At 44.5% G+C, this 13,275-nt stretch overlaps 1 protein-coding gene across 1 annotated transcript in view; it reads left to right on the top strand.

Annotated features, from left to right (window-relative positions):
• Positions 1-13,275, top strand: part of LOC121544617 (FERM domain-containing protein 6) — a 53,412-nt gene that overhangs the window by 16,621 nt on the left and 23,516 nt on the right. Inside the window, exons 2-4 of the mRNA XM_041854600.1 lie at positions 5,904-6,232; positions 6,420-6,510; positions 11,774-11,853. Coding sequence (XP_041710534.1) covers positions 6,131-6,232; positions 6,420-6,510; positions 11,774-11,853 — 273 coding nt within the window. The 5' untranslated portion in view covers positions 5,904-6,130. The remainder of the gene's footprint in view (positions 1-5,903; positions 6,233-6,419; positions 6,511-11,773; positions 11,854-13,275) is intronic.

Genomic DNA, 13,275 nt, shown 5'->3' with positions numbered 1-13,275 from the left:
CGGAATAAAGCGGTAACTGGTAACCATGGTAATAGTACAGTTGCTTACAACGTTTTTATAGTGAAACACGATGACGACATGCTTGGCAAAGGCAGACACCCCTTACCGCCACTCGGATGCCTGCCCCTGGTAGTATGAGTGGATTGTTAGGTGCTGGTGACGAGGAGTGATATTTGATCGCCAAGGAAACACTGTCATAACCTCCTTTTCATATCAACAATTATTTGTCTGAGGCTTATCCTGACGGTCTGAGGTGTAGAAGACTAGTATCAGTAAGAGGAGAGGAGATGACCATGTGAAGTTTGATCTCATGACTATTCCTCATGGCTGGCATAGGGAAAGAGTGGTATAGTGGACTGTTCCCTTTACTACAAAGCATTGCATCACATTGGATCATATGATGTGATACAATCTGCCCAGTGCCCCCCTGCCCACATTTATGATCAGTAGACATGAAGATGATGTTTAATCTAGTGGTGACGTTCTCTGATCTCATTCATTTTGAAGCTATCTGGTTGATTGTAACTGAATGTAGAGATATCATTACAAGCTATATTAACCTTCCGCTTTCTCGCTCCGTCATTTATTTATTCACTACATTGATCATAACACAATGAAGATATCATTACAAACTCAAACTAGACCTATGTTCAACTTCAGGGTTTTATTTTTTTAATTCACTTTCTCTATCGTTTATTTCTCTCGTGTCTTTGAACCCTGTCTCTCTCCCTGTTCAAGTGGAGCTCTGCCAGCCAGACCTACTGTAGACTGTAAGCTACTCAGCTGATAAACCAGAGTTGGCCAGAGGACAGCAGTAAATAAAAGTAATAATTTCCTCTTCTGCCGCTCTGTTTTATCTGAGGCAGATACTAGGAAGAAGTAGGAAGTGGTTTTGGGCGTCCAGAGAGGAGATTTCTAGCCTGAGTGTCAGTCTTTTTGTGCCAAAACATGTTTTGCCTGACGATGACAACAGATTTGTCAAGAGCACAAACAGATCTGGGACTATACATTGAGATACAGCTGATATACAGTATATGATTGAGGGCAACATTTCCCTACCAACTGCAAAAACAAAGTGAGACCCCACTGACCTGTACCAAGGTCCAGCTGTATGACTATTTATAACACCTCTTGCTCTTCCAACTGGAGAGGGAATCCAAAAATATGTTGGTATTAGCCAGGTCACCTCAGTCTCTGTCTGCACTCCTGTATCCTGTTTCTGTCTGCACTCCTTTATCCTGTCTCCTGAACTAGCATCTTCTTCACCCTTCTTTATATTCCACTTTGTCCTCTTCATCGTGTAACGTTTACGATTACAACAAGCCTTGTAGATATCGTATTGCTGCCTGTCAATCCTTCCGGTCTCCATTTCCATAATTATGACTGTGAAACCACTGTGTTTTTCTTTATCAACATACAGTCCTCAAACAGTATAGGACCAGTGAGGAGGGATAGTACAGGGGTTCCTAAACCTTTTCACTCTGGGCCCCCCTTCCAGCATTGGGGAACATCCCGCACCCCGCATCTATCTCTATGGGCACAAGCACTGTTCATGACACAAACTGGTCACACCCCTGTTGTTGGTGGAGAGAATTTTGCAGGTTTAAAGTTTATTTCCTGCAATTCTACACATTTTGTCATGGGGTGCAAAGAAAAGTTTGCCGTTTTTAAAGCAGATTTTCTTGCAATTCTATAAATGTTTGCCATGTGTAATATGTATTAATGTGATATTTGAGCGGCCAACAGTTTGGGAACCACTGGGACAGTAGAAACAGAATGTGCATCCATCATCACCCACATTCTGTTATTTTCTTTCCCACTAGCAACGCTCTTAGAAAAGAAGGTTCTTCAATTGTCCTCATAGTTATTTTCATAAGGTTCTCCTATTTTTGGTGGAACCTTTTCGATAATACAAGGTTTTACGTGGAACCATTTCACCACTAAAAGGTTCTAAACAGATGAAATGTTTTCTAAGAGTGTAGCTAGCTCCCCCACCGTTCTGTACATGTGTCTCTAGATCCCTAACATTCCTGTTGAATCCAAATATTCCATTCCCTAACCCGTGGAGCTGTCAGGAATTTTTACATGTAGCCTTTGTATGCAGGAGTCGGGGGATATGGAGACGTGGTGGGTGTGTGTGTCAAAGGCCTCCATTGTTGGAATGAGAAGCAGATGTTAGTGTGGAATTCTCCTGACTGCAGCAGTTTTTCACGGCTGTGCTTTGAGCGCTGCCTCTTTCTCTCTCTCTCTGGCTCTCTCTCTCCATGTCTCTTTCTCTCTCCCTCACTCTTATCTCTTTGTCTCCCTCTCCCTGTCTCTCTCTCTCTCCATCCTCTCTTCATCTCTCCATGTATTTGATCTAAAACTGTTCTTTCGTTCCTCCAGTCTGGCTGTCAGTTTCGGTCTTCCTTCTCTCTCTGTAATATTTTAATGTATTTCCCAGCCACCCCTCCCTGCCCACTGGTTCTAGTCTCTCTCTGTGTTCCAGGGGAGTTCTGGCCCAACCTCTCTCTATAGTTATGGAAGTGTTCATATAGGAGCACCCCACCCCTGTGATGTCAAACAAGGCGTTGGGAGGGAGAGACGGAGACATTCAGACATTTAAAAATGATCTCTCTTTCTGTCTCTCTGTCTCAGTGGTGTAAAGTACTTAAGTAAAAATACTTTAAAGTACGACTTAAGTCGTTTGTTTGGGTATCTGTACTTTACTTTACTATTGATATTTTTGACAACTTATACTTTTACTCCACTACATTCCTAAAGAAAATAAAGTACTTTTTACTCCCATACATTTTCCCTGACACCCAAAAGTACTCGTTATGCTTCGAATGCTTAGCAGGACAGAATTATGGTCCAATTCACACACCTATCAATATAACTCGTTGTCATCCCTACTGCCTCTGATATGGCGGACTCACTAAACACAACTGCTGTGTTTGTAAATGATTTCTGAGTGTTGGAGTGTGCCCCTGTTTGTCCATAAATTTAAAAAAACTAGAAGATTGTGCCGTTTGCTTAATATAAGGAATTTGATGTATAGCATTTACTTTTACTCAAGCATGACAATTGATTACCTTTTCCACCACTGTACTTAAGTATATTTAAAACCAGATACTTTTACTCAAGTAGTATTTTACTGGGTGACTTTCACTTTTACTTGAGTAATTTTCTATTAAGGTCTCTTTACATTTACTCAAGTAGGACATTTTTAAGTACTCTTTCCACCACTGCTCTGTTGTATTTCGGGGTTCTTCTGTGTCGTGGGTCTACCTGCCTCTGAGGCTAGCTTGCCACGTTGACAGAATTTCTCCGTCCCGGCCGCTATCCCGGGCTGAAGGCAGGAAGTGGGTCTGTCTCTGTCTGGCTGCTGTGGACACTGCGCTGGTGTTTCATCACTATTAGTGATGGGAAGTTCAGCTCTTTTTACTGACTCTGATCTTTTTTAGAGGCGTTCAGTCAAAATAACAAATCTTTTGACTAATTTCGTTCATTTTGAATCATTACTGCTCAGAGCATGCAAGAACACTTAGTGGCGAACGATGAACTGAAAACTCGAAAGAATCATGATTCTAAAAGCCTCTTGTTCACATCGTTAACCATAAGGGGCTTATTGGAGCTGTCATTTGTTTGAATGAGACTTGTAAACGTGTCTTTTAAACAATGTACATTTGTTGATTGCTAGGCATACAAATACGATTATTTCTTGATACATTTGTAACAAGGTCTAGTTGTGGTCGCTACCGAACTAGATTGTGAACGACTCTTGGCGGAATGGATTACTTGACTGGCGTGAGGGTGATAAACACAATATTGTTCAAACTGCAGCCCGCCCAAACGATTCGTTCTCGAGTTTGTTGAGCAGAGGTTGTGTAATTCTTGGTTCTACTAAGCTGTGTCCATCATAACATTCAATGATCAATTAATTCCTACCTGAAAGTGTAACAGGATATGATTTTAATAGAGGACACAACAGAGACCACAGCATTAGACTAACCGCTTTACTTAACAAAATAATACAACCTACAGGATGCTATTAATACGTTATGGAATTCTTACCTCACCAATACATCTTATGACCATAAGGCATAATACGATAATTTATATTATACATACATTTCTATACACAGTTGGGGTCTCGCACATAAAGACAAATATTTTATTACATAAGTAGTTGATTTATGTTATGTCATATACTAGAGAGACTAGGAAAAGAAGAGGTCAGACATGATGGATAATGGTTGTTGTTAACCTGCTCTCTGTGTGTGTGTGTGTGTGTGGTGTGTTTAGTTGTAGAGAAGTAGAGCGAGAGTGAGTGATCCAATTATGTCCATCTTTCCCCTAATTAACCTTCATGGCATCACACACACACACACACACACCTTTTGCTCTGCACTGTAGTGTGGCGTTGGCTGTTCTATGTTATCTGGAGCAGCACTTCTACATGCACTCTGCTGCTGTTGTGTTTTAGACAGGAAGGTAGGGATGGTTCTACATCCGTCATACACACACCTCCTCCTAGCTCCTGGACATGGCCCATCAAAAGCTCTTTGCTGAGTGGGCTCAGCCTGCCTGACATGATACACTGCTACCAGCTGTCAGAGTGGGTTTGTGTGCATCAGAACAATTTTGAATAGGGATGAAACAGTTGTGTTATCGCTGCGTCATTGCACTAAGTAGGGGAATCAGTTAGTTACACGCATTGACTTTTATTTATATATATATACTAGATGACTGATAGGGGGCGCTGTGTTGAAGCCACCGCGCCTCCATCTTGGCACTCCCCCACCATTGTACAAAATATTTTGGAAGCTATAGAAATGCATGTATTCTATTACAGACACCTTAATGCATACTTTTAAATTATATTATGTAAGCTAAACATAAAAATAAAATAAAATAAATCCTTAAAGTATCTGTTTTTTTATTTATTGCTAATGTTACTATCCACACTACAACAACATTTTTAAATACATGTAGTTTTGTCGTTGAAACATTATTTAATTGAAATACTGTAGAATTCCATTCATTCCTATGGAGGACTGCTGCTACTGTGGAGTGCCAAAATGGCCGACCGTTGGCTTCAAAGCCTCTCAATTGCCAATGCATAGCATCAGCAATCCAGGGTTTATATACATCACTGGTTGCACGGCACGCCCATCTCCCTCCCTCCCAGTCACACCATCGCCATCATCAACTACTTTCCTCCAGTTCCCCTCCAGACAGAGACAGACAGACAGGACTCAGTCAGGGGTTACGTTTCAAAAGGCACCCTATTCCCTAAATAGTGTACTACTCTCTACTACTTCTCTCTCAAAAGTAGTGCAATATATAGGGAATAGGGTGCCATTTGAGACTCAGTCAGGGACTATGGCAACATGATATTCTCGATGTGATATCACATATGACGAAGTCTGTTTTCAGGTGCCTACTGAACCATACTGTACGCTCTTCTCAGATATACTCGTCACAGTCAAGCTGTGAAAAAGCTCTGTCCATTTTGCAGTTTGATGTTTTTGTTATTGTTATAAACTTTAAGGTAAATTGTTGTTTTTCCAAACTTGTTGGGGGGGAGACGTATGCCCTTTTATATTCCCTGATATTTGTATAATATGTTATTTTATCTGTTGTTTATTATGTGTTGTGTATTAACTCATTGGTTTTCGAACCTCTCCTCGGGAACCCCTAGACGTTTCACAGTTTTGTTGTAGCCCTGAACTAGCTCCCCTAACTCACCTAATCAAGGGCTTGGTAGTTGGTTGACAAGTTGAATCTGGTGTGCTAGCTATGGAATAGTTCAAATACATGGAACGGCTGGGGGTCCCAGAGGAGAGTTTTGAAAACCTCTTAACAAACTCTACATCCCCATGCAGCAGTGCTAACGTGATGTCCCCTCTTCTGTCCAGTGTGTGGGCCTGCCCTGTGTCCTGGTGCCTCCCATGTGCTGGCCTGCTGAGGCTGTGGCTGCTGCTGAGCCTGGTGTCTCCTCGCTGGGCTTCGGCTGTAGCTGAACCAGGGCTTCTGCTGGTACTACTGGTGCTGGTGGTGGTGGGTGTCCCACCCCAGGGGCCTGGAGGAGCCCAGTCCGTCCGGGCCGTGGGGCCTCTCCGGACCACCTCCCAGACACACGAAGATGAACAAGCTGACCAGCTTCCACAACAACAAAGCTATGCAGGACCGCCGCTGTATCTGTGTCTTTCTCCCCAACGACGACACACTCAACGTCATCGTCAATGTGAGTACTGTGGTATAGTGTATTATCCAAAAGCCAGGGTCAGGAATGGCAGTAATTGCTTTAAAACTAGCAATACCATTCATCGTTGTTTCACAGTGTGTCTAAATGCAGTCTAAATGACTGTGTCCGATCTCCTCCTGTACGTCCTGACCTCTAACCTCTTGCTGTGTGTTTGATCTCTGCTCAGGTGAAGACTTTGTGCCAGGAGCTGCTGGTCCAGGTGTGTGACCTGCTCCGACTGAAGGACTGTCACTTGTTTGGACTCAGCGTCATTCAGAGTAAGAATGGTTTACCGTTGTGTGTGTGTGTGTGTGTGTGTTCCTGTCTGTCGTCTGTTGCTGTGTCTGACATCTCTCACCTCACTGTAACGTCTGTCTGTCTCCCATCTCAGTCCCCATTTCAGCCTGACTGATTGGGGCTCATTGTCTCTGTGGTTAAAGTCGCAGCATAGTTTACTGAGTGTTATATCAGAGCAATGAGCAGTTAGCCCTCCCTCTGTACAGTCCCAATGAGTTACGCCTCAATTCTCCAGAAGTGTGCACTTCTCCCCACACATTTAAAAGCATTGGATTGGTGTGTATGCATGGGATAGAGGGAGTTTCCACCATATGTCTTATACCAGACCAATGAAGGGAATTGAACAAGTGTACACCTAGGACAGAAGGGTAGATAATTAGAACAAAGAATTAGACTCTCCTAGGCAGCCTCTGAGGAGCCATCGCTGTCAAACAGCCATTCTCCTGACTGGGCTGAGCCAGTCCTTCTGGTGCAATCTCGCGCTCTCTCTCTCGCGCTCTCTCTCTCGCGCTCTCTCTCTCGCGCTCTCTCTCTCTCGCGCTCTCTCTCTCTCGCGCTCTCTCTCTCGCGCTCTCTCTCTCGCGCTCTCTCTCTCGCGCTCTCTCTCTCGCGCTCTCTCTCTCGCGCTCTCTCTCTCGCGCTCTCTCTCTCGCGCTCTCTCTCTCGCGCTCTCTCTCGCGCTCTCTCTCTCGCGCTCTCTCTCTCGCGCTCTCTCTCTCTCTCTCTCTCTCTCTCTCTCTCTCTCTCTCTCTCTCTCTCTCTCTCTCTCTCTCTCTCTCTCTGTACTCTGTACTCTTTCTCTCTCTCTTCCTTCCTCTCTCTCACTCTAATTTAATTTCATTCAAAATACTTTATTGACATGGCAAGTTAAATTACTTATATTGTCAAAGTATACATATAACAACAATTATGGGACCAACAGCAATAATAATAGTAGTAGTGGAAATGGGATTACCATTAACAGCAACTACAACAACAATATTAATGAGAATAACAATACATTAAAGCAATAGTAGTCGACCAGTCTCAACATGACTGAGAAGACACATGACATGGTATGAAAGCCAAAACAAAACTAAACAGGAAATATTATTGACATTACATTGCACTTTTCACTGGCTGTCCCTCAGGTTGTGGCAGGAGAAACATATTTGGCTGCCAAAACGGTATAGTTATAGTTTCAAATTCTTTGTACTGAATTATTTTGGGAAAGAAAGATTCTCTTAGGTCTGAGTATTTGTTACAGTGTAATAGGAAATGCAGCTCTGTCTCTACCTCTCCCCTGGTGCAGAGTGAGTACAGCCTGTCCTCTCTGGGCAGCCAGGTTGGCCTGTGACGACCGATCTCTATAGCCAGACTGTGCTCACTGAGTCTGTACCTAGTCAGTGTATTCCTCAGTTTTCTATCAGTCACAGTAGTCAGATACAGTGGGGAGAACAAGTATTTGATACACTGCCGATTTTGCAGGTTTTCCTACTTACAAAGCATGTAGAGGTCTGTAATTTTTATCATAGGTACACTTCAACTGTGAGAGACGGAATCTAAAACAAAAATCCAGAAAATCACATTGTATGATTTTTAAGTAATTATTTTGCATTTTATTGCATGACATAAGTATTTGATACATCAGAAAAGCAGAACTTAATATTTGGTACAGAAACCTTTGTTTACAATTACAGAGATCATACGTTTCCTGTAGGTCTTGACCAGGTTTGCACACACTGCAGCAGGGATTTTGGCCCACTCCTCCATACAGACCTTCTCCAGATCCTTCAGGTTTCGGGGCTGTCGCTGGGCAATACGGACATTCAGCTCCCTCCAAAGATTTTCTATTGGGTTCAGGTCTGGAGACTGGCTAGGCCACTCCAGGACCTTGTGATGCTTCTTACGGAGCCACTCCTTAGTTGCCCTGGCTGTGTGTTTTGGGTCGTTGTCATGCTGGAAGACCCAGTCACGACCCATCTTCAATGCTCTTACTGAGGGAAGGAGGTTGTTGGCCAAGATCTCGCGATACATGGCCCCATCCATCCTCCCCTCAATACGGTGCAGTCGTCCTGTCCCCTTTGCAGAAAAGCATCCCCAAAGAATGATGTTTCCACCTCCATGCTTCACGGTTGGGATGGTGTTCTTGGGGTTGTACTCATCCTTCTTCTTCCTCCAAACACGGCGAGTGGAGTTTAGACCAAAAAGCTCTATTTTTGTCTCATCAGACCACATGACCTTCTTCCATTCCTCCTCTGGATCATCCAGATGGTCATTGGCAAACTTCAGACGGGCCTGGACATGCGTTGGCTTGAGCAGGGGGACCTTGTGTGCGCTGCAGGATTTTAATCCATGACGGCGTAATGTGTTACTAATGGTTTTCTTTGAGACTGTGGTCCCAGCTCTCTTCAGGTCATTGACCAGGTCCTGCCGTGTAGTTCTGGGCTGATCCCTCACCTTCCTCATGATCATTGATGCCCCACGAGGTGAGATCTTGCATGGAGCCCCAGACCGAGGGTGATGGACCGTCATCTTGAACTTCTTCCATTTTCTAATAATTGCGCCAACAGTTGTTGCCTTCTCACCAAGCTGCTTGCCTATTGTCCTGTAGCCCATCCCAGCCTTGTGCAGGTCTACAATTTTATCCCTGATGTCCTTACACAGCTCTCTGGTCTTGGCCATTGTGGAGAGGTTGGAGTCTGTTTGATTGAGTGTGTGGACTGGTGTATTTTATACAGGTAACGAGTTCAAACAGGTGCAGTTAATACAGGTAATGAGTGGAGAACAGGAGGGCTTCTTAAAGAAAAACGAACAGGTCTGTGAGAGCCGGAATTCTTACTGGTTGGTAGGTGATCAAATACGTATGTCATGCAATAAAATGCAAATTAATTACTTAAAAATCATACAATGTGATTTTCTGGATTTTTGTTTTAGTTTCCGTCTTTCACAGTTGAAGTGTACCTATGATAAAAATGACAGACCTCTACATGCTTTGTAAGTAGGAAACCCTGCAAAATCGGCAGTGTATCAAATACTTGTTCTCCCCACTGTAGTCTGCCACAATGTACTGTCTGTTTAGAGCCAAATAGCATTGACGTTTACGTTGATTTTTTGTGGTGTCTTTCCAATAGGTGATATATTTTTTTCTTTTTGATGATTTGGTTGGCTTAGATTTTCTGAGTGCTATCCTGAGGCTCTATGGGGTTGGTTTGGGCTTTGGGCATTGTCTGTCTGTCTCTGTCTGTCTGTCTGTCGTCTTATGAGCTGAGAGTTTCCCTGCTGAACTGAAAGGTTTGGTTCTTCTATAAAAGCCCTTGGAGTGGAAAATAGCAGAGGAAAAGGTCTGACAGGCCAGTATGTCAGCATAAAGACTAAGCCCTGCAGTACAGGAGAGGAAGAGGCTTAGCTAGCTGCCTAGTTGCGCTACAGCGAGGGTTGGGTGGGGTGACAGGTATGTGGGCAGAGTGATGATTGGTCAGTACGAGGGGGTGGGTGGGGTGACAGGTGGGTGGGCAGAGCAGGGGGTTGGTACTGGGCTGGGGATGAATGGTAGGTAGGGGTTAGAGAGGGGGTGGATGGTAGGTAGGGGTTAGAGAGGGGTTGGATGGTAGGTAGGGGTTAGAGAGGGGTTGGATGGTAGGGCTAGAGCTGGGTTTGGGGTAGGGGTTAGAGAGGGGTTGGATGGTAGGTAGGGGTTAGAGAGGGGTTGGATGGTAGGTAGGGGTTAGAGAGGGGGTGGATGGTAGGGATAGAGCTGGATGTTGGGGTAGGGGTTAGAGAGGGGGTGGATGGTAGGTAGGGGTAGGGGTTAGAGAGGGGTTGGATGGTAGGTAGGGGTTAGAGAGGGGTTGGATGGTAGGTAGGGGTTAGAGAGGGGTTGGATGGTAGGTAGGGGTTAGAGAGGGGTTGGATGGTAGGTAGGGGTTAGAGGGGTTGGATGGTAGGGGTAGAGCTGGATGTTGGGGTAGGGGTTAGATAGGGGTTGGATGGTAGGGATAGAGCTGGATGTTGGGGTAGGGGTTAGAGTGGGGGTGGATGGTAGGGATAGAGCTGGATGTAGGGGTTAGAGGGGTTGGATGGTAGGGATAGAGCTGGATGTTGGGGTAGGGGTTAGAGTGGGGGGTGGATGGTAGGGATAGAGCTGGATGTTGGGGTAGGGGGTTAGAGAGGGGTTGGATGGTAGGGATAGAGCTGGATGTAGGGGTTAGAGGGGTTGGATGGTAGGGATAGAGCTGGATGTTGGGGTAGGGGTTAGAGTGGGGGGTGGATGGTAGGGGTAGAGCTGGATGTTGGGGTAGGGGTTAGAGTGGGGGTGAATGGTAGGGTTAGAGCTGGATGTTGGGGGTAGGGGGTTAGAGTGGGGGGTGGATGGTAGGGATAGAGCTGGATGTTGGGGTAGGGGTTAGATGGGGGTGGATGGTAGGGGTAGAGCTGGATGTTGGGGTAGGGGTTAGAGTGGGGGGTGGATGGTAGGGGTAGAGCTGGATGTTGGGGTAGGGGTTAGAGTGGGGGTTGGATGGTAGGGATAGAGCTGGATGTTGGGGTAGGGGTTAGATGGGGGGTGGATGGTAGGGGTGTAGAGCTGGATGTTGGGGTAGGGGTTAGAGTGGGGGTGGATGGTAGGGATAGAGCTGGATGTTGGGGTAGGGGTTAGAGAGGGGTTGGATGGTAGGGATAGAGCTGGATGTTGGGGTAGGGGTTAGAGTGGGGGTGAATGGTAGGGTTAGAGCTGGATGTTGGGGTAGGGGTTAGATAGGGGGTGGATGGTAGGGATAGAGCTGGATGTTGGGGTAGGGGTTAGAGTGGGGGTGAATGGTAGGGTTAGAGCTGGATGTTGGGGTAGGGGTTAGATAGGGGGTGGATGGTAGGGATAGAGCTGGATGTTGGGGTAGGGGTTAGAGTGGGGGTGGATAGTCACTGTTTGCCTTGTGATTTCGCGCTGTTCAGACAAGCAGCTCAGGAATGTCCCTAAATCAGCCCCACTGGTTCCTGGTCAATAGACCTGTCCTGCAGGGCATGTGATTGGCTCATCTCATCTGATGGCAATCTGACAGAACAACACTGGCTGACTGGCCCTGCTGCAATTTGCTTTCCTTTGCAGTTGCTTGCAATTGTCACTGCCTTTATGTCTGTCAACCTCTATGTATGTCTGCTACACAGGAGTCAATGGGTGACTCATTCCATGCATATCACCGACCCAGAGACAACTCTGTCATCATAAAGTGACTTAAGTTATAACCCTTTGTGTTTGTCCCCCTCCAGACAATGAGCACATCTACATGGAGTTGGGCCAGAAGCTGTCTAAGTACTGTCCCAAGGAGTGGAAGAGAGAGGCCAGCAAGGTGAGTCAGTCTACACAACCCAATAGTACCCAGCAAGCACATAACGTTCTGAGAACCATCCCAGCTAGCACATAACGTTCTGAGAACCATATGTTTCTTAGAGCTTGGTGAGAGCGTAGTTGTCCTATGGTTAATTTGCATACAACCTTCCCACAACTTTCTGGGAAAGGTGCAGGATAGTTGCTTGGCTTTGCTCAGCAAATTAAAGGAATTTGACATTTTTTGTTTGTTTTGGTATTTCATTACTATAAATTAATGTTTCCTAAAACTTCAAACATAGTTACATTTCATTTCAATTTTGGTAATATTTTAGGAACGTTCTCCAACTGGTTTGACATTGGGAATGTTCTCATAGTTCAGAGAACATTAAGAAATAATGTTCTTCTTTGGGAATTTCAGTACTTCAGCATAACGTTTTCTGCAGGTTTCCTCATGGTTCTATTTAAAGTCCTGTTCTCAGAACATTAAGACAACTCTCTCTAGCCTCTATCTTGTAAAGTGTGTTGGCTGCGTCCACTAATTGGGCACACCTGATCTTAATGAGTGCTTTTTTCCTTTGAAATGGGGTCTGTTTGAATAGACTAAAATGAACAGCTTTGTATGAGTTAAAAAATAACATGGCATGCTAGCTTCATCCTGGTGGCGCAGTGGACTAATTCCATGGATAGAGAACAGAAGATTATAGGTTCAAATCTAACTGAAGCCGTGCAACAACAAAATGTGTTTGCATGATTAATACCAAAGCAAATTAATTTCCATGTGTCCTATTTGTGCATGGAGTTCGAAACAGTTAACCCAAACTAAGCTAGCAGTGTTATTAAAAGTCTTATTGAAACATTCAGTGAAAGCTTTAAGGAAGTTATAAAAAAAACTAAAAATAACCTTTTTAATTTTGTTCACAACATTTTAGAGAATGTTCTCAAAACGTTATTTAATTACCTCCAAAAACCTATAATTTCCGTTCTCAGAACGCTAATAAAATCTCCCAGGAAAACATTCAGGAAACCATAGTAAAACATTTTCAGAACCTCCCTGCAGTTTTACCGGTCAGGAAACGTATTGCTTTGTTCCCAGAACCAATGGGAAACCAAAAACGTACCTTCCCTCAACTTACAAGGAACCAAAAGTGCTAGCTGGATAGTATCGCTCTAGAGACTTGGAGTATGAAAAGAAATGGAAAAGCTGCACTCTAATAGAGCCCCACAGTGGAGGTGTCATAATACCCATAAAACCTAGCGGTCAAACAGGGAAATGGTTCCAATTGTTTTTCCACCATAAACTTTTCCCATAAGGGATTTTAGAAACACTTAAAATAAGGGCTGTGTTTCGTGTAGGCTTACCCTGGTGTGACATTTTGATAACCATGTAAATCTCTCTCAGTCAAGGTGACTTTTATCAATATATTCGACTCTCTGGCTCCGA

This window comes from Coregonus clupeaformis, chromosome 29, assembly GCF_020615455.1.
Source record: "Coregonus clupeaformis isolate EN_2021a chromosome 29, ASM2061545v1, whole genome shotgun sequence".
Taxonomy (NCBI): Eukaryota; Metazoa; Chordata; class Actinopteri; order Salmoniformes; family Salmonidae; genus Coregonus; species Coregonus clupeaformis.
This window is presented reverse-complemented; position numbering and strand designations above follow the sequence as displayed.